The sequence below is a fragment of the Cervus elaphus genome, chromosome 9 (assembly GCF_910594005.1).
Source record: "Cervus elaphus chromosome 9, mCerEla1.1, whole genome shotgun sequence".
NCBI lineage: Eukaryota > Metazoa > Chordata > Mammalia > Artiodactyla > Cervidae > Cervus > Cervus elaphus.
Window position 1 is genome coordinate 69,824,659 of NC_057823.1, and position 24,629 is coordinate 69,849,287.

The 24,629-nt window shown below is 46.9% G+C and overlaps 2 protein-coding genes across 4 annotated transcripts in view; one reads left to right on the forward strand and one right to left on the reverse strand.

The window, feature by feature from the left end:
• Positions 1-24,629, forward strand: part of CYFIP2 (cytoplasmic FMR1 interacting protein 2) — a 132,178-nt gene that overhangs the window by 75,130 nt on the left and 32,419 nt on the right. For all 3 annotated transcript variants that reach the window (XM_043913407.1, XM_043913406.1, XM_043913408.1), the window contains 5 exons: positions 371-570; positions 1,822-1,909; positions 16,896-17,039; positions 18,789-18,879; positions 19,703-19,833. In XM_043913407.1, coding sequence (XP_043769342.1) covers positions 371-570; positions 1,822-1,909; positions 16,896-17,039; positions 18,789-18,879; positions 19,703-19,833 — 654 coding nt within the window. The remainder of the gene's footprint in view (positions 1-370; positions 571-1,821; positions 1,910-16,895; positions 17,040-18,788; positions 18,880-19,702; positions 19,834-24,629) is intronic.
• FNDC9 (fibronectin type III domain containing 9) lies at positions 3,183-6,733 on the reverse strand. The gene is made up of 2 exons (XM_043913410.1): positions 6,625-6,733; positions 3,183-4,614 (listed from the first exon to the last, which is right to left on the reverse strand). Exon 2 carries the CDS (start codon positions 4,605-4,607, stop codon positions 3,924-3,926), a length of 684 nt encoding a protein of 227 aa, XP_043769345.1. The 5' UTR covers positions 4,608-4,614; positions 6,625-6,733; the 3' UTR covers positions 3,183-3,923.

Consider the following 24,629-nt stretch of genomic DNA (forward strand, 5'->3'; position numbering starts at 1 on the left):
TCAGGGACAGGCTTTTTCCTTACCAGCATAGAAACTGGAAAGCAAGTAACTGTGCTTTCCTCTCCAGGGGAGTGCAGACAAGAGATTTGAACATGATCTGTGGACCCCTTCTGGGTACAGGCATGCATTCCCCCTTGGCATGGTCTGGCACTTCCTTCGCTCAAAAAAGAAGGGAATGTTGCCACATACTACTGCAGGAGTCCTCGTCCCCACACCAGCAGTTAGGAGGCTGTCTGAGGGGCTCTTGCCTGCATGAAAGGCATCTGTCAGGTAGCAATACTGGTGTGCAAGGCGCATATGCAAGGTGCACATGCAATACTGGTGTGCAAGTTGCAAGCCCTCAGCAGCCTGGGGCTCTCTCTCCGGGCAGGAGCTGGAGTGGTTGCTGGAGATCAACCGGCTTACGCACCGGCTGCTGTGTAAACACATGACCCTGGACAGCTTCGACGCCATGTTTCGGGAGGCCAACCACAACGTGTCCGCCCCCTACGGCCGAATCACCCTGCATGTCTTCTGGGAGCTCAACTTCGACTTCCTCCCCAACTACTGCTATAACGGCTCCACCAACCGGTAAGGGAGTCTCCGTGCAAAGCGGCCTGGGATGGGGGTGTGCGCGCCTGCTAAGTCACTTCAGTCTTTGAGGCCCTGTGGACTGTAGCCCTGCGGGCTCCTCTGTCCATGGGTTTCTCCAGGCAAGGATGCTGGAGTGGGTTGCCATGCCCTCCTCCAGGGGACCTTCCCGACCCAGGGATCGTACCCTCATCTCTTACATCTCCTTCATTGGCAGGTGGCTTCTTTACCACTAGCGCCACCTGGGGGCAGGGGCAGAAGCAGCCAACTCTCTTCCTTCAGAGGAGGCTCTCTCAGTATCATCAGGGCCGGGCTCATGGCTAGCTTTGAATAAGTATGTGCCAGATGCGGGAAAGGGCCTGGGAAGAGTCCCCACACTTAGCAAGATGGACTTCCGGTCCTCTAAAGATTTGGGAATTTCAATCCTCTTGAGCAGAGATCTGCCAACTCCAGCCCACAAGCCACCTCTAGTTGTCAACTGTTTTTGTTCAATCCGTGAGCTAAAAGTGGTATTGATATTTTTAGATGGCTGGGGGGAAAAAAAAATCCAAAGAAGAATTATAATTTGGTGACAAGTGGAAATTATTTGACATTCAGAAAGTTTATTGGAGTTCTGCCATCCGTGCTCATTCATTTACAGTTGTTTATGGCTGCTCTCATGCTACAGCAGAGCTGAGTAGTTGCAACAGAGACCATCTGGCTTGCAAAGCTGAACATATTTGCTATCTGGGGCTTTATAGAAAGAGTTTGCAGCACCCTACTCTTGAGGAAACCAAACTGGGTGAAGGGTCCTGGAAAAGGCTGTGCTCAGGCTCAATTCATTCTCAGCTTTCTTGACCACTGTTCTCAGCAGCCGTAAGCCCAGAGTTGAGCCTGTGAACCTGGACTGCTGTGTTCCCCTTTGTTCTTTGCGACCCCATGGAATATAGCCCACCAGGCTCCTCTGCCCTTGGGGATGCTCTAGGCATGAATACTGGAGTGGGTGGCCATACCCTCCTCCAGGGGTCTTCCCAACCCAGGGATTGAACCCAGGTCTGCCGCATTACAGGCAGATTCTTTACCATCTGAGCCACCAAGGACATCCTTATGAAAAGGAGACAGGGGTTAAATGGGAGTTTGTCACAAGAACTGTATAGGCAACCACCTAAGAAACAGTGTGGTTGCCCCTGGTCAGGAAGGGCTCCCGCTCTGTAACCCGTGAAGAATGTTAGGACCCAGTTAACTCCTGCCCCATCTCTTTTCTCCTACTAGTTTTGTCCGGACTGCCATTCCTTTCACCCAAGAACCGCAGAGAGATAAACCCGCCAACGTCCAGCCTTATTACCTCTATGGGTCCAAGGTGAGTGGTCTTGCCTGTGTCCTACTTCTGAGAGGAACTAGTGAGCAAAAGAAAATAGAAAAGTGTTCCCCGAATCAGAAAGGCAAGAAGCATGGAGATAAAGAGGCAGCAGTGAGGTCCAGGCAGAAACAACTGCAAATATATTCATCTTTATTTGTTCACAACTAGCAAGACTGGGGTGAGCGCATACCTGGCGGGGCTGGGTTCTGGGTGGGAATGGGGAAACAGGTGAGAGGGTCTCCTTGTCTTGGCATCCCATCTCCTCCTGTTCTCGGTTGATTCATTGTCGTATCATCCTGCGATTCTGGGATTTTGTGCTCCGTAACTAGGAGGGATTTGCAGCCAGGAAGCAGTTGGGAAGGTGGAACTTTGAAGGAAATCCCAGATGGCCAGAACTACCTCTGCGAGGTCTCATCCTGTCTCTTTGCTGCTTGGTTCACAATGCTGATCCCGACACTAATGAAGCCTCCCAGGCAGTGTCTGTTCTGGACCTTCAGTCCTTTGCCAATCATCAAACAGATATTCCTTAAGCCCCAGAACATGCTGGGCAGGGCCTCCATGCTGGAGATTTAGCAGAGATCGAAGCAGACGCATCTCCACCCTCCTCCACTTCTGTTTCTTCCCTGGGAGGTGGGCACAGGGGATCACCCTGCACAGATTCACCAACACCTTGATGTATGTAGGAGATTGTCTCTTATCCTGCGGGTTTGTGTGTGAGAATGCCATGGAAGGAGTGCAGAAACATCTAAAAAGCCTAGGTTCTTCTTTGTGATAGATGAAAAATGGCCACCTCTGACCCCATTTTTCACAACGTAAGCACAGATGGACTTAGCAGTGACTGGATAAGTGTAACATGGTTAGACAAGGTGCTCCTCTAGGTATGGGAGCCCTGGTTTGGGAAGTGTAAGGAACCAAGATGAGTGCCCATCACTCGGGCCTGAAGGTGGGAAGGTGGGGCTTAGAAAGTCTCAGGCTGATGCTGAGAGAGAGCAGGTGTCTCCTCCGGAGCAGCCAGTCTGGTCAAGGCTGCTCTCTCAGGGCACCCTTCCAGACAGCCTTGTGGACAGTTCACAGGCATGGCATGAATTAACAGCGTCTCACAAAGGGACTCACTTTTCTATTCTCTTTTAAACCTTGCTGATGGTATCAAGGAGCAAGTCTTGAGTTGGTGTCAAAATGTCTTTAACAGCTCTCCAGCAATTGCTAATTTCCCTTTTTATCAAAGAGAGCAGGCCCTAAGCTCAGAGTCCTTAGACGGTAATAGTATCCAAGTCAAAATTTTAATATGATTTTGTTTTCATTCTGCTTATTATGTCTCTTTCCTTCTATTTATTATAGCAGAAGGGTGCTGGTTTTTCATTTGGGGAGTAACATGGGCTTTCTTTTAAAAGAAGTTTTTTAAATGACTCAATATAAAGAAAATGCATTTAATAACAGTACTGATAGTCTGTGGTTTAAAAAAAAGTGAAGATGGGGTACAAGTGGTGTGCAATTGGCTGAAAGTAGCAAAATACTCTAGAGCAAAGTTTCTCACATTTTTCCAAAATAATCCCCCCACCCCTGGGGCCTGGACATTTGCCTCAGCTGACTGAACATTTGCCTGGACATTTGCCTCAGCTGACTGAAAGTGCAACTAAAGAGCCTATCTTCAATTAACTCAACAATGTCCTTGAAGTGTGTTTTATTTCAGTCATGTCAGTTTCAATTTCTAACCTATAATATACTAATGGTTGTTTTAATTTTAAAATAGTGCTTTTATTTTCTAACTGAGCCCTGCTGCTCTTGATGGACCCTCCTAAGAGATGCCATCTTCCTCCCCTTGCCCACCAGGGGGGTATGTGTTTTCCAGCTTGAAAGGCTTTGTCAAAGGGCACTCATCCAACCAAGTAGCTCACAAGACCTCAGTCATTTGAGGGAAGATGAGTGGGTAGTCTACAGATGCATTTTTACAGGAGACCTATTGCATGGAGGCCTTTAAGCTACATGATGTGGGGTGCCTCCTCCCCACCTCTCACTACCCAAAGCGAGGCAATGCAGCCTGACCACCTCCCTCCCTCTGCAAGGCACCCACATCGGGGGCATGCCTGCCGGCTTCCACTGCTGCCGCTTCAGCGTCTGGTCCCGCATCTTCTCCAGAGTTTTTGCGTGGCAGCTCCACCAGGGGGAGCCCCTGCAGCCCTTCTTCCCCCTGACCTAGCCCCGGGGCCTCCTCTGGCCATCTCACCAGCCCATTGGCTTCCTCCATGTGGCCGGCTCTGTAAGACCATCGAGGTTCGTGGCACCGGATGCACCAGAACTGGAGGCAGATGAAGGCTAAGACCGCCGTGAAGCAGGCCAGCAGAATGGCCATCAGCACCCAGAGGGAGATCTGGGGGTCCACCAGGGAGCTTCCAGCGGCCAGTGGAGTCTTATCCAGGGTGTGGAACATGGTGCAGTAGTGCCTGTAGGGGAAGAGAATCTTCTTGCAGCTGATGCACAGGAAGTAGAGGGTGGACGGGGTGAGGTGTTCCAGCACCGCGGAGCTGATTGTTCGAGGCACCTTCTCCTCGTGGTGGAAACTGGAGCGAAGATAGCCAGAGAAGATGCTGTTCCCGTTGGGCCTGTATGTGATGTGGTAATAGTCCTCCAGGCAGGGCTCCGAGGACGACCAGGAGATGACGGCGCCCGTGCGAGAGACGTTCCCAACCTCGATGTTCATCTCGATTCTGAAACCAGAGTCAAAGTGAAGAGTGTCCTCTTTTAAGTGTTGATTTATGATAATCACAGCCACCGTGCATTGAGTATTCAACATGGAGACTAGTATTGCCCCCGTTTTACAGACTGAGAGATGGAGGCCAAGAGGTGACAATACTCAGCTGGGCATAGCCGAGGAATGGCAGAACCACAGTTCAGATCAGGGCCATCTCAGGCCAAAGCCAGGGGCTTGCAGGCCTAGGAAAGATGCACCCAGATTGCCCCAGCCCCATGCTGCCCTGTCTCAGAATCCTTAAATACAACATGGTTCCCAAACCTTTAAAAAAAAAGAGGGAGAAAATAAAGGAATGAAGGAGAAGCCAGCACAGCCTCAGGGTCCCCGTGTTAGTCCCCATGGGCCTGTGATCTCCAAGCCAGATGATTGTTGCACCTAAAATTTCCCTCTGGACCTCCTGTTTCTGCCCCAAGTGCTGTGAGTTCATTCATCTAGAATGTTCTGGCCACTGTGTTTTTAGCCTCGCAGTTCTGTTGCCCATGGCAAGAGGCGCTTTGCGTCAGTCACTCAGGGGCAGCTCATTTCTCCCCAAAGCCTCTGATCATGTTTTGTCCATTTGTTTGCTTTTTTCAAAGCTAAATTACCCAGGAAACTAGTTTCCCAGGTCAAGATAATCAGCTCCAAATACCAGCAGAGCTGCTCCTATTTGATACTGCTGGTTCTGTGACTGTTAATGATGGTAATCACCAGTCACAGTTACCGAGCAGTTGCTATGTCACAGGTCATGCTAGAAGCTCAAAATACTGTAATGAATATGCTTTATTCATCACAACCTCTGAACTAGATTCACATTTTACAGACGAGCAATCTAAGAGAAGCCATCAGCTAACAAGACCCAAAGCCACATAACCTCTGGATTTCCAGGTTTAGTAGTAGAATGTTATCACAAAATGAGGTGCAGGTACTAAGAGTGGGTTGCTGCTTTTTCCGACACATCAGATGATCCCTCTTCTGGCTGCCACCCTCTCACTTTGGTTAAGAGTGCACCATCTTCAAGCTTTTTAGTTTCTTTTTAATTCTGTGTATTTGAGAGAATTCAGTTCTTCTCTGCTGAATTGCCCTTGAGCTAAAATTCTAGAGACAGCCATAGTCAACCTGTGTATGTTCACAGATAGGTATCACCCAGCCCAGTCCTCTGCCCCTACTCTCTCATATGAAAGACAGAGGTTTCATTTCTGACTGCAGCAGCATAGTAAAAAAACCAGTTGATCAGATTTTAACCTGAATTGGATACTAAGCCAGACTGGTTCCTCATGAGCTTATTTCTCTCCTCCCTGCCTCCCTCCGACCTCCTATTCTCATGCCCTTGCTCCTAGAGAAGGTGAGCTGCAGAAAGGTGCCCAGCAGTGAGTGATCCTCCGTGCTTGATTTTCTTATCTAAAGATGACAGTAAACTACAGTACTCAGGAAGAGGAATGAGTTCCTTCCCATTTGGCTGGAAATGTTTTCCCAGAAAAATGGGGAATGAAAGGGACGAGACAGGGGTGCTCAGATCCCTCCAGGAAGAGAGTCTTCTGCAGAGGAGCCTGAGTACCTACGCTCCCTCCGTGGGTCTCCTCCTCATACACACCTGTCCAGTACCTGCCACGACTCCACAAATATACTTCCGACCACAATGAAAAGAGCTTAATTCATTACTTGTGCTACAGAGGCAATAGCCCTTGTAAACCCTTCCATCCGAAGTGACTGGGAATCCTGTTTCCTGTCATGAATCTCTCACATCTGCGCTGGCTATCTTTGCAGACTGAGTTTGCTACAGCAGACATTTTAAAAAGCTTTCTGTCAAGATGTGGCATTCACAGTTTTTAGGATTAGATGTCTCCCTGTATTTGTTTTTCTTCTTCTTCTGTCTCTCAATCCCCCCTATTTTTAGCTACTCATATTACCATTGCCTGGCTCTCCTCCAAGCAGAGTGTGAAAGGAAAAGCCATTTCCATTCCCAAGAAGAGCCGTGTATGTCCCTTACCTGATGCTCGCAGTGATCCGGTTATTAGGCACCCCTCAGAGGCAGAGTGGATCAGAGCCCAAGGATGCTGCCTTCTCCCCTCCTCTGCTTTGGGCTCTCTGGGCTCTCCTTGATGTCTCTCTCACCGCTGTCTGAGTAATTGCACTGTCGCCCCCAACGCTCACATTATTCATTTCTTCAGATCAGCATCATTCACCATGGCAACCAGCAGGCATCTGTACGCACGATGTTTCAGTCTGGAAAGGCTTTTGCTCATTGAGAGGAGCTCTGATTCCTTCAGCCCCAAAAAAGGCAAACAGTCCTCTCCATGTTGATCCTCAGAATGAAACTAATTCCTCAAAGGCCCCTAAATTGTCTCTCTAATAAGCTAGTTATCATTTTTTTCCCTCATCCAGACCTTCTTTGGACAATGGTTTCAAAGGTGAAGATGCCATTCTCTGTTTTCCCACAAGTAAAGATATAATTGCCTCCTCATCCCCTCCCAACCCAGCCCACTGCCACTCCACCTCTGTGTCCTCTTACTTCTTTATTCTTGTCTCCTGGGGCATTACCTAGTTGTATGACATTGGTCAAGATGTGTTTATTCTCTGGGCCTTAGTTCCATCATCTATAAGGCTAATGGCTTGGGCTGGATCCAGATGTCAGATAGAAAACATGAGTACCACCCCGCCCCAGTCCTGAGCCCACATGAGGCATGCTTGCTAAACCATCAGGACACTTGTCTGAATTGGTTTGAGTGTTCCCCACCCCCACCCTACCAAATTCAGGTCCACCCAGAACCTCAGAATGTGACCTTTGTTGGAAGTTGAGACTTTGTGGATTTAATTAGTTAAGGACCTAGAAATGTTATCATTCTGGATTTAGGGTGATTCCAGTGATTGGTGTCTTTATAAGAGAAAGGAAAGGGGGAGTTATACACAGATGCGAAGGGTAGAAGCCCATTGAAGTGATGCTGCCATAAGCCAAGGACTTCCAGAAGCCAGGAGGAACTGGAAGATGCAAGGAAGGGTTCTCCTCTGGAGCTTTCAGAGGGAGCACAGCCCTGTTGGCACCTTGATTTCAGGCCTCTGGAACTGTGAGAGATTAAATTCCTAATGTTTGAAGCCATCGTGTTTCTGGTAATTTGCTACAGCAGCTCTTGCTCAGATGGATCTAGGCCTGAATCATATAACACAATAATAAAACACAAGCTAGGTGTTTTTAAGAAGTCATCTTTTTTCTTCTTGGTTTTTGGCCAAAGTATCCAAGTGAACCCACGAAAGTCTCCTTTTGATTCACATCAGTGATAATCAAAGAGTTATAAAAGCTGCCCAGTGAGTCACAGACCCTGCCCAGGCCAAGGGTCTCTGTGAGACGTCGGGTGTCGGGATGCCAGGTGTCCATCAGTTAGACACTTGCTCTGTGTTTCCTGTGACATTCGGTGTTCCCAGGGGTCTGGCTGGAATCTGCTGTGATGTGTGCTAATGGTGAGTCCCTGCAGAGCCTCACAGCGTCCTTCTCAGAAAGGCCAGTGCAGTAGTGTGCAGATGCCTTTTGAAAAGGTTATTTTGAGGAGAATAAAAATACCAGAGTTAGGGGACCTGTGGAGTGACAAGATGAAGCTCAAGCCTTTGCCACCAAAAACGAGAATTGATTTTTAATGCTCCTGGATGGCATTTTTCACACTGAGCTTTTTATTTGAGAAGCTGAGACACTGGGAGAATGTGCAGTCTAGATGTCCTCTTGGTTCACAGATTCCGAGAGAAGGAAAGGTTTCCCCAGGCAGGGGGACTGATGAGTGGCAGAGCCAAGAGGGGAATCTGGGTCCAAGGAACCCTGACTCCAAGGCCAGGGCTCATCCTGCTCCCTTGGGTCATCACCATTCACCAGCAGCACCCAGAGCACCCAGTGAGCCCTGTGGGTGGGACGTATCACATGGGCACACTTGGTTCAGTAGATCGCACCCAGCCCAGCTCCTCACTGTCTCCACCTTCAGGGTGCAATCCCCCTTCTGCAGTCACCCGAATGGTGGCCTCTTCAGCTGTCAGGCCTGGGGGCCTCTGGTTGGTTTACACCAGCAGTAAGTCACTGCAGAGGAAACCAGCCAAAAGCGGGGTCCCTGCTCCCTCCCTGAAGGTGGCAGTGAACGGACAGTTGTGAGGACATGCCCTGGCCCCAAAACTGATTGCCACCCAGCAGCTGAAGACCCCAGGCTGGGTTCAAATCCTGCCTCTATGGCCTTGGACAAATTTTCTGACTGTCCCAGGCCTTGGTTAACTCTTCTGTAAAAGACAAATATTAATATGACCCACTTGATGATGCTGGAGCAATGAGATGAACCCATCTCTGTAGTGTTGGGCTTAGGAATAGTAGCTCTTATTATTTAGTAGACAAGGTCCATGGACACGATCCATTGCCTAAGTTGGCTGTAGCTTTATCCAGAGGCTGAGAGGGACAAAGTGTGCCATCTGCATGATGCTTCCTTCCCTCTTTCTCTCCTTAAAAACAGTTATATTTTTTTAATGTGTGTCCTCATTGTACATAAAAAGTATCAAATAGTTCAAAGACAGTAGTCAAACACAAACTACTCAGAAATAACCACTGAGAACATTTTGGTGTGTTTTACATGTTTTTTCTCATCTTACCCACAGGGAGCTCTTTGAGGTAGGCCCTCTTACCATCATTGTATAAAGGGAGAAACTGAGGCTCAGAGGGATTAACTAATTTGACAAGTATCACAAGGCCAGGCAGTGGCAGTGCGGGTCCCTGCACCGAGGTCTGTTGGTCCAGACCCCACACTCCCAGCCGGCCTCTCTGATGCCAATCTTCAGTCAGTAGTGGTCAACAGTAGCTCTTCACCTTGTGGTTGACTTCTCCGAGAGCTGGAGACAGGACTTTGCAATTTGGTGGATTCCAGGGTGATGGGAACAGGCAAGAAACCAAAAGATCACAGAGGGAATCTGAAAGTAGCAGGTAGAAGCAAGGAGAAAATCAGCTCCATTTGAGAAATACAGTCCACAAGTGTTTCCTCTTCCGGAGTCTGGAGTCCAGTTTCCCCTGCCTAAGAGCTGTGTCACTTAGGGTTAGGGGTAATATTAAATGTAAAAAACTTTTAGCAACTGGTCACCAAAATTAGTATATGAGTCAAAACTTTAAAAAATGTTATTCTCTAAGTGAATTGTAGAGTTCTATCATAATACAGCCTCCCAAGTGACATAGATGGTGGCACAAATCATTTCTTAAATTATACCAATAACTTCTCAATTGTGTTTTGGTCTTTGGAGATTGGTGGTGTGATCTTTTGCTTGATTTGGCTGCTGGTATCTAAACAGTGCCCCAGTGCGAGCCTTGATTTGACCTCAGGGAAATTCATTCTACACTTGCAGTGCCTCTCCATGAAGCCGTAGTCCTTGGGGTCTAGAAACCAGGGCTTGGCTGCAGCAAGCTGGGTGCATCTCAGCCTGCTCCATACCTGGGCGCCAGCACTTCACATGGGGCCGGAGCAGGGGAATCTCCCTTGGCCCCACAACACCATCAGCAGCGCCACCCGATTTCCTGCCCCTACCCTGCTATCTTATCTGTGTGGCACCTCTCCCAGGCTATACAACACTATTTATCCCCCAGTCCAGAGGAATCTTGTTATTTTGGCAGTTGGTAGATATGGCAGAATATCATCTTGTATTTCACTGCAGGACAGTCACTTCACTTCACTTGGGCTTTCTGACTTTCCAAGTTTTTTTGGTTGCACTGAGTCTTCATTGCTGTGCATGGGCTTTCTCTAGTTGCGGCGAGCAGGGAGTACTCTTCATTGCAATGCATGGGCTTCTCATTGCAGTGACTTCTCTTGTTGCAGAGCATGGGCTCTAGGGCATGCAGGCTTCAGTAGTTGTGGCACATGAGCTTAGTTGACCTGAGGCCTGAGGAATCTTCCCAGACCAGGAATTGAACTCATGTCCCCTGCACTGGCAGGTGGATTTTTTTTTTCTTTTTTTTAAATGACACACACATATTATTTATTGCAACATTATTGGACAGTATTTCTCAGGGAGTGATGATAACATAGATAATCAAGATAAAGGTCATTTGATAGATAATAAGTAAACACAGGTGATCATGTATATATACTCTAGGAAAAGGAAATGCTCTTAAAAGTGAATATGAAGTGTAAGATTTTATATATTTTAATATTTATTAAGCATAGGAAGAAGATGAAATCTCTTTATTCTATTGTCTACTTTTTAATTTATATTTGTTTTTAATTGATTGATGATTGCTTTGCAATATTGCTTTGATTCCTGCCATGTATCAACATAAATTAGCCATAGGTGTACATCTGTCTCCTCCCTTTTGAACCGCCCTCACACCTCCCACCCATTCCCACCCCTTTAGGTTGTTACTGAGCCCTGGTTTGAGTTCCCTGAGTCACACGGCAAATTTCCATTGGCTATCTATTTACACATGTTAGTGTATATGCTTCCATGCTGCTCTCTCCATTCATCCCACCCTCCCCTTCCTCTCCCCGGCCCTTGTCCATAAGTCTGTTCTCTATGTCTGCATCTCCACTGCTGCCCTGAAAATAGGTTGATCAGAAGCATCTTTCTAGATTCCATAGATATGCATTAATATACAATATTTGTTTTTCTCTTTCTGACTTACTTCACTCTGTATAATAGGCCCTATGTTCATCTACCTCATTAGAACTGACTCAAATGTGTTCCTTTTATGGCTAATATTCCATTGTGTATATGTACCACAACTTCTTTATCCATTCATCTGTTGATGGACATCTAGGTTGCTTCCATGTCCTAGCTATTGTAAATAGTGCTGGCAGGCAGATTCTTGCCACTGGACCACCAGCGAAGTCCTTCACTTGGGCTTTAAATTCATCCTCTGCTAAATGGGGATGATTATACCTGCATTACCTGGTCTCAAAGGCTGCTTATGGCCCCCAGAGATACCAGATCCTAATCCTAGACCTGGAAATGTTGCTTTATTTGGAAAAATGGCTTTGCAGATATGATCAAGTAAAGGATCTTGAGGTGGGAGTATTATCCTGGTTTATCAGGACGAGTCCTAAAGACCATCACTAGTGTCCTCATGGTAGAGAGGCAGAGGAAGGCTGCACATACAGAAGAGAAGGCCAGATCTCAGCAGAACGATTTGAAGATTGCCATTAGTGATGCAGCCACCACCCAGGGAATGCTAGCAGCCACCAGAGCTAGAAGAGGCAAGGAAAGGATTCTTGCCTCAAACATCTGAAGGGAGTGTGGCCGTGCTGACCTTGAGGTTGGCCCAGTGATACTGATTTTGGGTTATGACTTCCAGATCTATGAGAATAAACTTCTGTTGTTTTAAGCCAAAAGATTTATGGTAATTTGTTACAGCAGCCATGGAGAAACAAATACAACTGGACAATTACAAAGGAATTATGTAAAAACATTCATAAACAGGGAACTATGATACACTTGTGTATCATCATACGAGTACAGATTTTTTTAAAAAGCAGCATCATTGGTTTCCTCCAAAAAACTTTTGGCAACTCTAGATATTGTAGTGTTGATAGGGTATCTCAGAACAGGAGGGTTTGGTTCCTATTCTCCCTCTTGCCTTCTCCAAAAGACTTTATTCATGGGACAGAAAACAGGAGAAGAGTTATTTCTTAAGGTCTTTACTTGGATCTTTCAACCTCTGAGCCGAGAAGACCAAAAAGACACCCCGATGTTGGAGAACCAGCCCTCTGGCTCACCAGATGTCAAAAAGGGACAGACAGAACGTCAGCACTTTTACCCGCTCCCTCGCAATGGATTTGAACTTTAACTTAGGATTTATCAGTTCTTTCAATCATCTCATTCTGTGGTCTTCCCAACAAGGATGATATTGCTGTTTTATTCATTTACCTGCATCCTCATTTACCTGCAGGTTTTAGAGTGAAGCTCCAGGTCTCTCCCTCTCTGAATTAGAGAGCTATGTTTGTGTTGGTGGGCTGATGGCATTCAAATTGCTCAAGGGACATTAGAGAAATTGTAAGTAAAACAGGAAATTAGAAACAGTTTTAATTCCTCTTGGGATCTCTGAAAACAGCAATTGTGATTCCAGAAAGCAGAGATGCAAATTGCTTGCAAATTTGATTTGCCAAATAAACAGGCTTCCCTGTTTGCAGTGGATGGTCTTGTTTATCATCTGGTGAAAGATAGACACTTGATGACTAAAAGTCCATCTACTACACTTCCGGATGGTTAAAACAGTAGCTTTTATGTTTTGAATATTTTATCACATTTTTTTAAAAAGTCCACTTATAGAGAATATTACAGTGCCCAGAATCTGCCAGATCAATTCAGCTTTTTTTTCTCTCCTTAAAATGCTATTTCACTTTTAAACAAATATGCATCTATGTCACACATTGATATTATGGCTCCAATTCCTGAATCAGGGTTATTTCTTAAGATCTCATAAAGGTATCTATTCTGAGCAAGATGGTTTTAACCAAGCTTAATTTTAAGCAAGACATCCTAAACAAGGTACATAATTAGTTTCTAAATGCAGGCATTGACTGTAGCCCAAGTCAGTTAGCAGGATTGGTTCTATATAAGAGATCTGTAGCAAGTTTCCAATGTCTCAAGTCACGTTGCATTCCTGTTTTTCCTTGCCAAACCTCAGAAAATGCCCCGGCTCCCATATTCCCACATTTTCTCAATAGGGCCCAGCCTCCTCCTGAACCAGCAGGTCAGATGGGTGCCCTGTGGGGGTGTGTGTGCATGTACTTTCCAGCATGCGTGTGAGTTTCCTCCTGCATGGGTGTGGTGTGTTGGGGGTGGGGGGCGGCGGTTGGGGAATGAGGGGAGCTTGTTCACTTAGAAGGAGGATTTGAATTCTGCTCATTTCATGCTGGTCCTTCCTGAGCTCGGGCCATCAACTGAGGCCTGAATGGTCCAGGCCAGAATCCAAGAGTAATGGAAGAATGTCAGCAAGAGGCCTCCCGTGTGTGGGTTTGTAAGGGGTTTTTTTTTTTAGCCCTGTGTGTGATTAAACAAGTCCAAAATTCTTCTTCTCTGCTTAGAACTCTGGCGAGAGCTGCTGAAGAGTTTCCATCTACCCAACTACATTTTTATTTGTGCTTGCCAGGAAGTGCCAAGGGAAACTTGTATTAGAAGCTCCTTGGGTGGGAGTGGCGGCTAAGGAGGCTGCTAAGAAGGATGAGCGGCAGGGAAGGCCACAGTGGAGCTTGCACCTGTGGAGGGGAGTTAATAGCACATCTGCTCCCACCCTCTGTCCCCGGCAGAGCGACCTTCCAACATCCCTGTGTCACATGACTCAGTGCAGTCTGTTGTTGGACAGCTCCTATTTTTATAATGTTCCAAATATTGAGCAAAATCTCCATTTCTTTTGGTATCTTCCATCAGCTGGTATCGACTCTGCCCCCTGTCACATCTGTCCCCATGTAGGATATACACTGTGTTGTTCAAAATTTTACCCCATAGATATACTCTCAAGATTCAGAGAATCATGACTATAGCCAAAGCCTCTGGGAGAAATTTGATCAGGAAGCTGTATTTTCTTAGTTTTTACTTTCCAGTTCCCAGGATCAAGGTGCTGGCAGATTCCGTGTCTGATGAGAGCCCACTTGCTGGTTTGCAGATAGCCTTCTTCTCCTAGTACATGTGGAGAAGAGAGGGGAGGTGCAGGTGGAGAGGGAAAAAGAGAGAGAGGAAGGGGAGGTAGAGTGGGAGAGGGAGAGAGCATTTTCACATGTCTTCCCTCCAGGGCGCTAACCTCATTGATGAGGACACCACCCTCATGACTTAATTACCTTCCCAAAGTCCCACCTCCTAATACCATCGCAATAGGGATTAAGATTTCAACAAACGAATTGGGGGGTGAGGGCACAACCATTTAGTCAATAACATGCACAGATCATGTGTACATATAGTTTCATGAGTTTTGACAAACGTATACCTGTGTGTAGTCAAGAACCCAGTCAACATGTGGGACATTTCCATCATCTAGAAAGTTCTGTCCTCCCACCACCAGAGGGAGGCCATGGTGTGTCTGCTGTTTGTTTTTTTCCCCCTCGCATCCCTGGAGAGGGAGCAGGAGGCTATGGAGTGGGCTTTGATTACAGAGCCAGAGCTGAGATGCACTCACTTGGGAGGGGGAGTACCTTCTGCCACCTGTGCCCTGGTGCCTCACTCCCCTCTCTCTGGTCCCTGCCTGTTTGGCAGGGTGGCCTGTTACAGAGACACTAAAATGGTTTGCTCCACACACAGAAAGTTAGATGGCCTGGCTCCATGGTTGACTATATCAAACTCAACAATTCATATACTCCAGGATTTGCTGATCATCAGCCTCTGTGAACATCATGCTTCTAATCAGTTATATTTTCCCTCCCCACATAAACTGCTCCTGCCCTACCCCATTTAGAAATCTTTAGTAACTACCTACAAGGTGTCCCTCCTCCAGGCTCAGGCAGAGTTTTACTGTGACAACACACCAGTGTTGCGTGCAGAGCACTGTTTTCTCACACTCTGCGTGTGCATGCTCAGTCACTAAGTCACGTCTGACTCCACCAGACTCCTCTGTCCATGGGGTTTTCCAGGCAAGGATACTGGAGTGGGTTGCCGTTTCCTTCTCCACTCTCAACCTCCAAGCCTCTCCATATATAGGCATTAACTTAGCAAGAGAACTGTTATTCAGCCTGCTGGATGAGTGGGCTTGTGATTCCTCACGAATTCTTGTTATTAGTGGACACTCTAATTGTGTTCCTCATGTATCCTTCTTATTAGAGGGTACCATGATTGTGATGCTTGTTTGTGAAGTTTACAATATAGTAAAACATACTTGATGCAAAACCTAGGCTGAACATAATTGAATCTTCCCTGATGGCTCCAGACGGAGCTGAGAATCTTGTAGAACTCCAGAAGCACCATCACAGTTCCTTTTTAATTCATGTAGGATTTCTAATTAGCCAGCTAATAGATTATCAGATGTTATCTTTACATATTTGCATGCTCTGTATACAAGAGTTTTACAATTCCAGATAGGAGAACTGTACTCAAAACTAAGGTTAGAAGTGAAGTTTTTTTCTTAAAAAAAAAAAAAGAAAGTTTAGAATTTATGTAATAATTCTGCTTCCAAAGTTCACCTTTGTAGGCAGAGGTTAAAAACATGGGCTTTGGGATCATAACCACCTGGGTTCAGACAGGGTTCAGTTAACCTGTGAACTGTGTGACCTTGAGCAAGCTACTTACCACCCTCATCTGTGGTGGGATGAGGTGGGAGCCTCAGCCCCCTCATCTGTGAAATGGGGCCTAGAATTGTACAAATCACAGATCACATACATGGGTTGTGTGAATTAATTGAAAATGCACTTGGAGGGCTTCATGAAGCCTGGCATGAGGTGCTCCATAAGTGGCAGCATTTCAAAACAGAGTCAATGATAACTTAGCTAGTATCTCACCTAGCTAAGTGAGACCAACTCAGAGCCCTTTATTTTGGTCCTGTGTTCTCAGACAGAAAGACCTTAAAGAGATTCCACTAATTCAGCAACAGCATCTCATGAGGTCCAGAGGACAGTGGAGATGGCCCTTCAGTGGTCAGGGCTCTGGGCCCTCAACCAACACCCAATTAGAACATCTCAGCTTTTGTCTGTTTCCTGTACTTATTTCTGTGACATCTTTTTTTTAATTGCTACTCGAAAAGCTTCAAAACTGATGTTCTAGTCCAACCCACTCATTTCATAGATGAAGAAACTGAGGCTCAAAATTCCTGTATGGTTTTCCCACGTGGTCGGCAGAGGTCTCCTGCCCCCCAGACCTCTTGGTTCTCAAGACCCCACCCTGTGATAGATGAAGACACGTCGAAGTAGAAAGAAGGCAACAATGAATCAGCTATTGAGGTTTCACCAAGGTTCTTCCAGCCAATTCCTAGCACTGAAAATGCCCCTAGAGAAAGAAAAGCATTTGTTTTACCCTCGCCCCGTGGCTCAAGAGTGAAAGTCCTGGTTTGTGTGTGGACAGTCAAGTGTAGCATGAGTCCTGTATTATAAAAAGATATTTGCCTGGAGGCCCTTTCTCCTGTCTTGCTAGGGAACTGCTGCCCCAGGAGATGCTCCATCGTGTGGTCACTGACCACCACTCTCTATTAGCATCTTGCAAAATGTATTCATAGGGGTTCCCCAGTGAGAGGACAAGGATGTCAAGCTTCTATCCTTCTGTGATTGAAACTCCTCCTGCTAGGACTCACATATGTGCATTCAGTTTTCTGCCTCTGACTTGGCCACATCCTCTGTTTTCCAGCCTCTCAACATTGCCTACAGCCACATCTACAGCTCCTACAGGAACTTTGTGGGGCCCCCGCATTTCAAGACCATCTGCAGACTCCTCGGTTACCAGGGCATTGCTGTGGTCATGGAGGAACTGCTGAAGATCGTCAAAAGCTTGGTGAGGAAGGGGCCCTGGGAGGGGCCCAGTGGGGAGCAATGAGGCCTGCTTTTACTTTTTACCTGGCCTGAAAAATCCAGCAACAGGCTCTTCAGCTGTGTCTGTAGGAATCACCCGGGAATGCTTTGCCCTTGTCCCCTGATTCCTCTCACCTATCCCCCTGTAACATTTCATGCATTTTCTGACCTGTGGTTTTTTGCCTCTCCTTTTCTGATGCTGAGCTCACTTCTAGAACTTGCTAACTGAATTCAGCAATCTGGACTTTGACTTTAAGGCCTACTGGCGCTAGTGGTAAAGAATCCTCCTGCCAATGCAGGAGACATAAGAGATGCAGGCTCAATCCCTGGGTGGGGAAGATCCCTTGGAGGAAGGCATGGCAACCCACTCCAGTATTCTTGCCTAGAGAATTCCATGGACAGAGGAGCCTGGTGGGCAACAGTCCATGGGGTCACAAAGAGTCGGGCAGGACTGAAGTGACTTAGCATGCATCATGCACGCAATGACTGCTCATACCCACCTCCTGTGCTGCATTATCTTATTGGAGCATGACAAATCCATGACACATGTGCTGCCATTTTTTCCACCCACACCTTTGGCAGATATCACTAATCAGTTACCATGCTTCTTCCCCTTGGGATTCCTTGCTGAACACTGATACTGGCCTGGAATTGTGTATCGCTTTTCCGTCATTCTGTATCCACGCCAAGTATGGTCATATGAGCATTCATTTAACCAGGACACTGCTGCAGCAAGGCTTAAACATTTAAATAAGATTTTCTTGAAAGTTTGAGATGATGAAAGAGAAATAAAGTAAAGCATATCTATGTCAGGAATAGCAAGCAGAATTCGTCTGCTAACTTTAGTCCTCTGGTAGCAACTGTATATAATGAGGGGTTGTTCTAGGTGGTGAAGCTAAATTTAAAGAAGAAAATATGGTAATTGATTAAAGGTGTCTATGACAGACATGGGAGGGATGAATGAACCATGAATTTTCTGTGCATAAATTAGATGATATGTCAATCTTCATAGCTCCCTGGTCCCATTTCATCTTAGATCTTAGTTTAGCTCTCATGTAAGTGCCCCAACCCCAGGAAGGACCCCATGCCTAGAAATTGCCACCTCCCTTGAAGTCTGTGAGCCCAAGGGAATAATGAGCGTCCTCTTTTCTGTCTTATAAAGGCCCACGTTCCCTTACAAAGGGCGATGGGGCTGGCCCACTCCCTTAGGAGAGATCCTGCTGGTCCTCTTAGGGAGCAGTGCCCCACTGTCTTAGGCAGCTTGGGATGCTATGACACATACATTGACACATACACCAAAGACTGGGTGGCTTCAGTGACAGATGTTTATTGCTCATGGTCCTAGAGATTGGAAGTCCCAGAGTACAGAGCCAGCATGTGAGGACCGTTCTCCTCCTTCACAGACAGCTGCCTTCTCACTGTGTCCTCACATGGCAGAGAGTGTCTTTCTCTTGCTCCCCCTCCTCTCTTCTTTTAAGGCATTAATCCCTTCATGAGGGCTCCTCCCTTGTCACCTAATTCCTTCCCAAGGCCCCATCTCCAAATACAACCATACTGGGGATCGGGGTTTCAACATATGTATTCGGGGGAGAACAGATATTCAATCCATAGAACTTATCCACAGGTCTCAGCTGAACCCCTGTATACCCCCACTGGCCCACCATTCAGCCCTGAGACACTCATATGCCGCAGCCGTGGATTATTCACTCATCTTGTACTCTTCCTTTGTCAGCTCCAAGGGACCATCCTCCAGTACGTGAAAACACTGATCGAGGTCATGCCCAAGATATGCCGCCTGCCCCGGCATGAGTATGGCTCCCCAGGTGGGTGACGGGGAACCAGGAGCAGGGTGTGGTGATAGGAAAATAATCCAGACCCATCGCACGGTGGAAGGGGGCGCCGGCAATCTACCTTGAAGTATTTGTTTCTCTGACATGGCAGCAGGCTGTCACAACACTGGGTTTGCACCCTCTCTCTGCCACTAAATTGCCCTGGACCATTTTTAATCCCCCTGAGCAACAGTATCGTCTTCCATCAGTGAACAGAAGTGGTGCCCACTGGGCCTGCTTCACAGCACTGCCCAGAGGCTGGAAGAGGTCCACAAATGTGAGACCCGTTAGGTTGTGAGCATCGAGGTTTAGTTGTAAAGATCTTCCTTAGCTCAGCACATGCACATTCCTTCCTCCATGTGCCTATTTGGAAGAGACTGATGCCCCAGGCGTGGCGTAACGTGGCATTTCTAAGGTAAGTCAGGAAATAGGAGTTTTCACCACTCAATCTCTGGGCAGAGAAGTCAGTCAGCCTTCCCTTTCCTGATAGTGATGGCACCTGGAATGAATTTGGAGCCTGGGGATGGGGAAGGGTGGAGACTATGAGTTTGGTACCAGCTGTTTTTCCTAAATACCAAGATGTCAGGTGCTGGGTCAGCATGAGTCAGAGCAGGAAAGGGCTGGGGCCTATGGCTCTAGTTTTCATTCCCGGCTGCCCCGCTTACTGGCTGTGTGATCACTTACCCTCTCTGAGCCTCGTCTGAAAAGAGGGGTCACAGTGCCTGGTCCAGGGTGCTTTTATGAGTGTTACATGAGCTATTGCAGATACAGAGCTTAGCATGACCCTCCCACTCACCCTCCCCCCTATACCTCCCAGGGATCCTGGAGTTCTTTCACCACCAACTGAAGGACATCATCGAATACGCAGAGCTCAAGACCGACGTGTTCCAGAGCCTGAGGGAGGTGGGCAATGCCATCCTGTTCTGCTTGCTTATCGAGCAAGCTCTGGTGAGTCCTGAGCCCCAAGGAATTGGCGTGTCTCCAGGCTGGAAGGGTCCCCCCACCCCAACAGATGCCAGAGACCCCTCCAGTGCATCCCACCTGGGAGCCCTGCCGCTCAGCTGTGTGCTCTTCCAGGGCGGGCACGCGCTCCTCTCCATTCCATTCAGACCTCTCTGACACCCAGATCCGGGGAGAAGCCGGTCCTAGAGTCAGAGGGGCCTGGCCTTCCCCCTTCCGCCCCCATCCCCCTTCCTCTAGCAGCAGGGCCTCGAAGTCCGTCAGAGTCTGAGTTTCCATTCGCTCGTCAGACATAAGATAACTCCTGGCGACCACAGGCCAGGCCCCGCTCTGGGGGATGCAGTACAGTGTCCCGGGTGGTGGAGAGGAGACCTGCCCTGAAGAGTGTCTACACGGAAACGATGTGATTACTGTCAGAACAAGTGCTGTGAGGGGCGATTGCCAGGTCTGGAGGGTACACAAAACCTGGTGTGGTCTTGAGGGCGGGGGAGGACCTCCCTGAGGAGGGGACCTGAAAACTGATCAGGAATTGGCCTCGTGGAGAATCAGGGACCGCTGTTCCGGGCTGAGGGGAGAGCACAGAGTGCTTTTTTCGTTTGTTGTCATGGAAGACAGGGATTCTAACCCTGCAAGGCAGTTTAGAGGCTGAAAGGAGGTAAGATATGAAAGTGAAAGTTGCTCAGTCGTGTCCAACTCTTTGCGACCCCATGGACTATAAGTCCATGGAATTCTCCAGGCCAGAATACTGGAGTGGGTAGCCTTTCCCTTCTCCAGGGACTCTTCCCAACCCAGGGATCAAACCCAGGTCTCCTGCATTGCAGGCGGATTCTTTACCAGCTGAGCCACAAGGGAAGCCCCAAGACATGTAAAGTAAGAGCTAAATAATTGGTTTGAATTATGCTAGTGAGCAAAAACATGAGTCCCTGTGCTTCTGCATCTTGGGGGCCATACAGAACTTGTTCACGGCTTGCTCATGGACGCTGCATTCTCTACACCCTCCCAGCGCTCTCCACTCGGCTCTGGTCCCATAAGGCGTCCACAGGTGGGCCTGGCCCTCTAGGCACAGGATAATGGGCAGAGCCAGCGCTGTGGAAGGAAAGGCATGTCCTCAGGACGCAACAGGAACATCTTCCAGCATCCATTCCTGCCGTCCTCTGTCCACATACATATTCAGCACAAAGGTATTGAGAACCTGCTCATTGCCGGGTGCATCCCTAAGTGGCAGGTCAGTGGCCGTGAATAAGACAGACAAATAATTACCATTTTTATTCCAGAGAGGGTGACGATAGAATCAGTAAACAAGCAGAGACATGAGTGCAGATGGCAGGTGCTGTGAAAGAATAAACATGGAAACAGAATAGCTCGAGAGTCTCAGGTGCTGGGAAGCATGTGCTGTTTTTGGACAGGATGAGGTCTCTGAGAAATGCTGAGAACCCTGGAGTGAGCTGGTGTGAAGAAGCAGAGTGGATCAGGTTGAGGCTGAGGTGGGAGAGGCCGGGACCTCAGTCCTGGGCCAAGGGGGCGCCTCGGGAAGCCTTGGGATGCTGTGAGTAGTTGGTGGGGGGTGGATTCTGATTTATTATTTTAAAGGCCCTTTCGCTGTTTGGAGGAGAAGCAGCCAGAAGGTGAGTGAGGGGCCAGGCTATTTGCAGTTGTCCAGTTTGGCAGGGTCGTCTTGGAGGCATAGAGAGAGGGGCAGGAGGAGGAGGAATTTGGAAGGAGGTGAAGTGAAGGTAGAGGCGGCAAGGAAGCAGTGAGGGCCCGAGAGGGTTCCTCCTCCGGACGTGTGAGCTGCAGCGAGCCGGCCCGTCCACACTTCCGTGCCTCGTCTCTGCAGCCAGCGATCTGGATCAGCTCTTCTCTCAGACCCTTCCCGCCTGACAGTCTCTGAAACACAGTCTATTTCGTGGGGAGTAATAGCCTCTCTGTTCCCCTCGAAATGGACTAAGTGTTCCTCTTCATGGTAACAGGTTTTTAAACATGGCTCAGCGGGCCTGGTTGCTATGGCAACATAGCCGTCAGGAGTCACAAGGATAAGACACACAGGAGAACCCACTCAAGGCCTCAGGAAGATGAGGAGACATGCAGGTGGGGGAGCGCAGGTCCCTGAGGCCCCAGTTCCCAGTGTCTCTCATGAGCACTGTTCTGCATGAGGAGCATCAGTTAACTTCCCCCTTACAGACCCCCAAGAGGCAGACTGTCGACCAGGCCATGAGGAAAGGAAATCCTGTCTCAGGCATCCCTGCCTGCGTGGTCAGTTGCAGATACCACTGCGGCCAACAGAACACTCACAGCAAAGGCCTTCAGAGCTAAGAGAGACCCCAGCAGTTTATATGGCCCAAGCTCCTCTATGCATAATTAGGAAAGGAGAATCAGAGAGGGTGCAACTCACTCACCTGAAGTCACACAGCACATCAGTAGCAGAGGTGAAAGAACAGAAGTGTGGGTTTCCAGTACTGATCGTCAACCTTAGGGGAATGTGAGTGGGGAGGAGACATAGCAACGATCAGGGCTTGGGGCTTCCCTGGTGGTCCAGTGGTTAGGACCCTTCGCGCTTCCACTTTGAGGACACAGACTCAACCCTTAGTGGGAACTAAGATCCCATGAGCTGCATGGGAAGCTGTGAGCTCTGCTTTCTACTTAGACAGCTGGGGAAATCCCCAAGATAAGACAGTGCTTTCTGAGATTAGAATGAGGCAGGAGCTTTTGGGAACTTTTTAATTTATGAAGCCAGAATAAATATTTAAATGACATATTGATTATTCTTATTAAATATGAGGACTAATAACAGAAAATAATAACTAATAACAGAAAATTATAACTAATAAAAATAAAATAACTAATAACAAAATAATAACTAATAACAGAAAAAAAAGAAAGAAAGGAGGAGGAAGGGAGGAAGGAGATTATATATGTCTGTAGAGGAAAGGCATTTAAACTGGAATGTCCGTCCAGTGGAGAATTGTGCAACAGTCAAAAAGAATAAAGCATGAAGGTGTCTTTGCGCATGCAATATAGAAAATAGTGAAAGACATAACAATGAGTAGAAAGAAAGTGAGTTCCATGATAAGATATACATTATGCCGTACAAACAAAATAAACGAACAAAGCCACAAAATAACCCTGTTTTGGGGGGAAAAATCTGGGAAAATCATCCTAAATAGTTCAGTCATTTTTCTCTAGGTATTAGAGAGGGAGCTAGGATTAGAGGTCAACAGAGACATTTGCTGTATCTGGACTGTTGAATTTTTTATAAGGAATATATATTCCTGTATTATCATTGACTAAAAGTTAGTTAAAAAGATACAAGTAGTGTATCATGGTTTCAGGAAAACTGGAAGTATACAGAGAAGTTTAAGATGAGAAACCTTTTGCCCACTGGTCTCTTGTATTCTTCTAATAGCTTTACAGAGTTTTGTCCTGTTGTGGGGTCTGTATCTGTATATATGTACAAATACCTTCTCTTGCTCTGTGGCTTGCCTTTTTAAAACAGATTATTAATATATCATTGATTTGTAGATGGATGGAATATAAATTGAAAAGATTGATCTCCTGGACAAAGACATGTATTCTGTAAGTTTGGTGCTTATAAAAAATTAAGGATGCAGTAGCAGAACAGAAATGTATACACCCGCGGGGTGGGTTCTTGTTTGGTCAGTCAGTGTTTTTAACGAAGGTCTAATAAGCATGCTGACTCAAACGGTAAATAATCTGCCTGCAATGCAGGAGACCCGAGTTCGATCCCTGGGTTGTGAAGATCCCCTGGAAGAGGGAATGGCACCCCACTCCAGTATTCTTGCCTGGAGAATTCCATGGACAGAGGAGCCTGGCAGGCTACAGTCCACGGGATCGCAAAGAGTCGGACACAACTGAGCGATCTTCACAAGGCACAACAAGCATAGAGTAATTCAGTTGACCCTAGAACAGCACTGGGGCTCGAGGTGCCTCCCCTCTCTGCAGCCAAAAAGTCATGTGTAGCTTTGCAGTCAGCCCTTAGTATCTGCCGCTCCATATCCACGGTTCCAATCTGCAGATTCAACCAACCATGGGTTATAGTACTGTGGTATTTACAACTGAAAAGTATCTGTGAATAAGTGGGCCCATGCTCTTCAAACCCATGTGTTCAAAGGTCATTTGTGTATAGAGTATGCAATATTCTCACCGCATAAACTAGTTGGATCATCCATTTTACTGTGGATGGATGTTTTGATTGATCACTGTTTGATATCACTATGAATAAAGATACCATGAATGTTCTTGTATATTTCTTTTGGCATATGTATGCTCTCATTTTTTAATTATTAATTTTAAATGAATAATTATTAGTTTTATTAAATCATTACTCTAGCATATACCTCTTTTTTCTTTTTATAAGACTATTTTTTATTTTATTTAGTTATCTACTTTTTTTGGTCATGCAGCACAGTATACAGGAACTCGGTTACCCAACCAGGGTGGTCTCATTTTTATTGGGTAAATACCTAGTAGTAGAATAGCTGGATCGATGTGGAGACATTATGTTTAGCTTCAGTGGATACTGCCAAAAAGCTATACAAGGTAGTTGTACCATTATACTCCATTCAGCAATGCGTGAGAGTTTTAATTTCTTCACATCCTCATGAACAGTTGGATCATCTGTCTTTTCAGTTACAGCCATTGGTGAATGTGTTGTGATATCTCACTATAGTTTTGATTTCCCTGATGACTAAGGATGCTGAACTCTCTCCATATTGTATTCCCATTTGGACAGTCTCTCTTGTGAAATGTTGTTCAGTATTTTTGCC

Bases quoted from the DNA above. Each gene is read 5' to 3' on its own strand.
- FNDC9 (XM_043913410.1), bottom strand. From the start codon at position 4,607: ATGAACATCGAGGTTGGGAACGTCTCTCGCACGGGCGCCGTCATCTCC.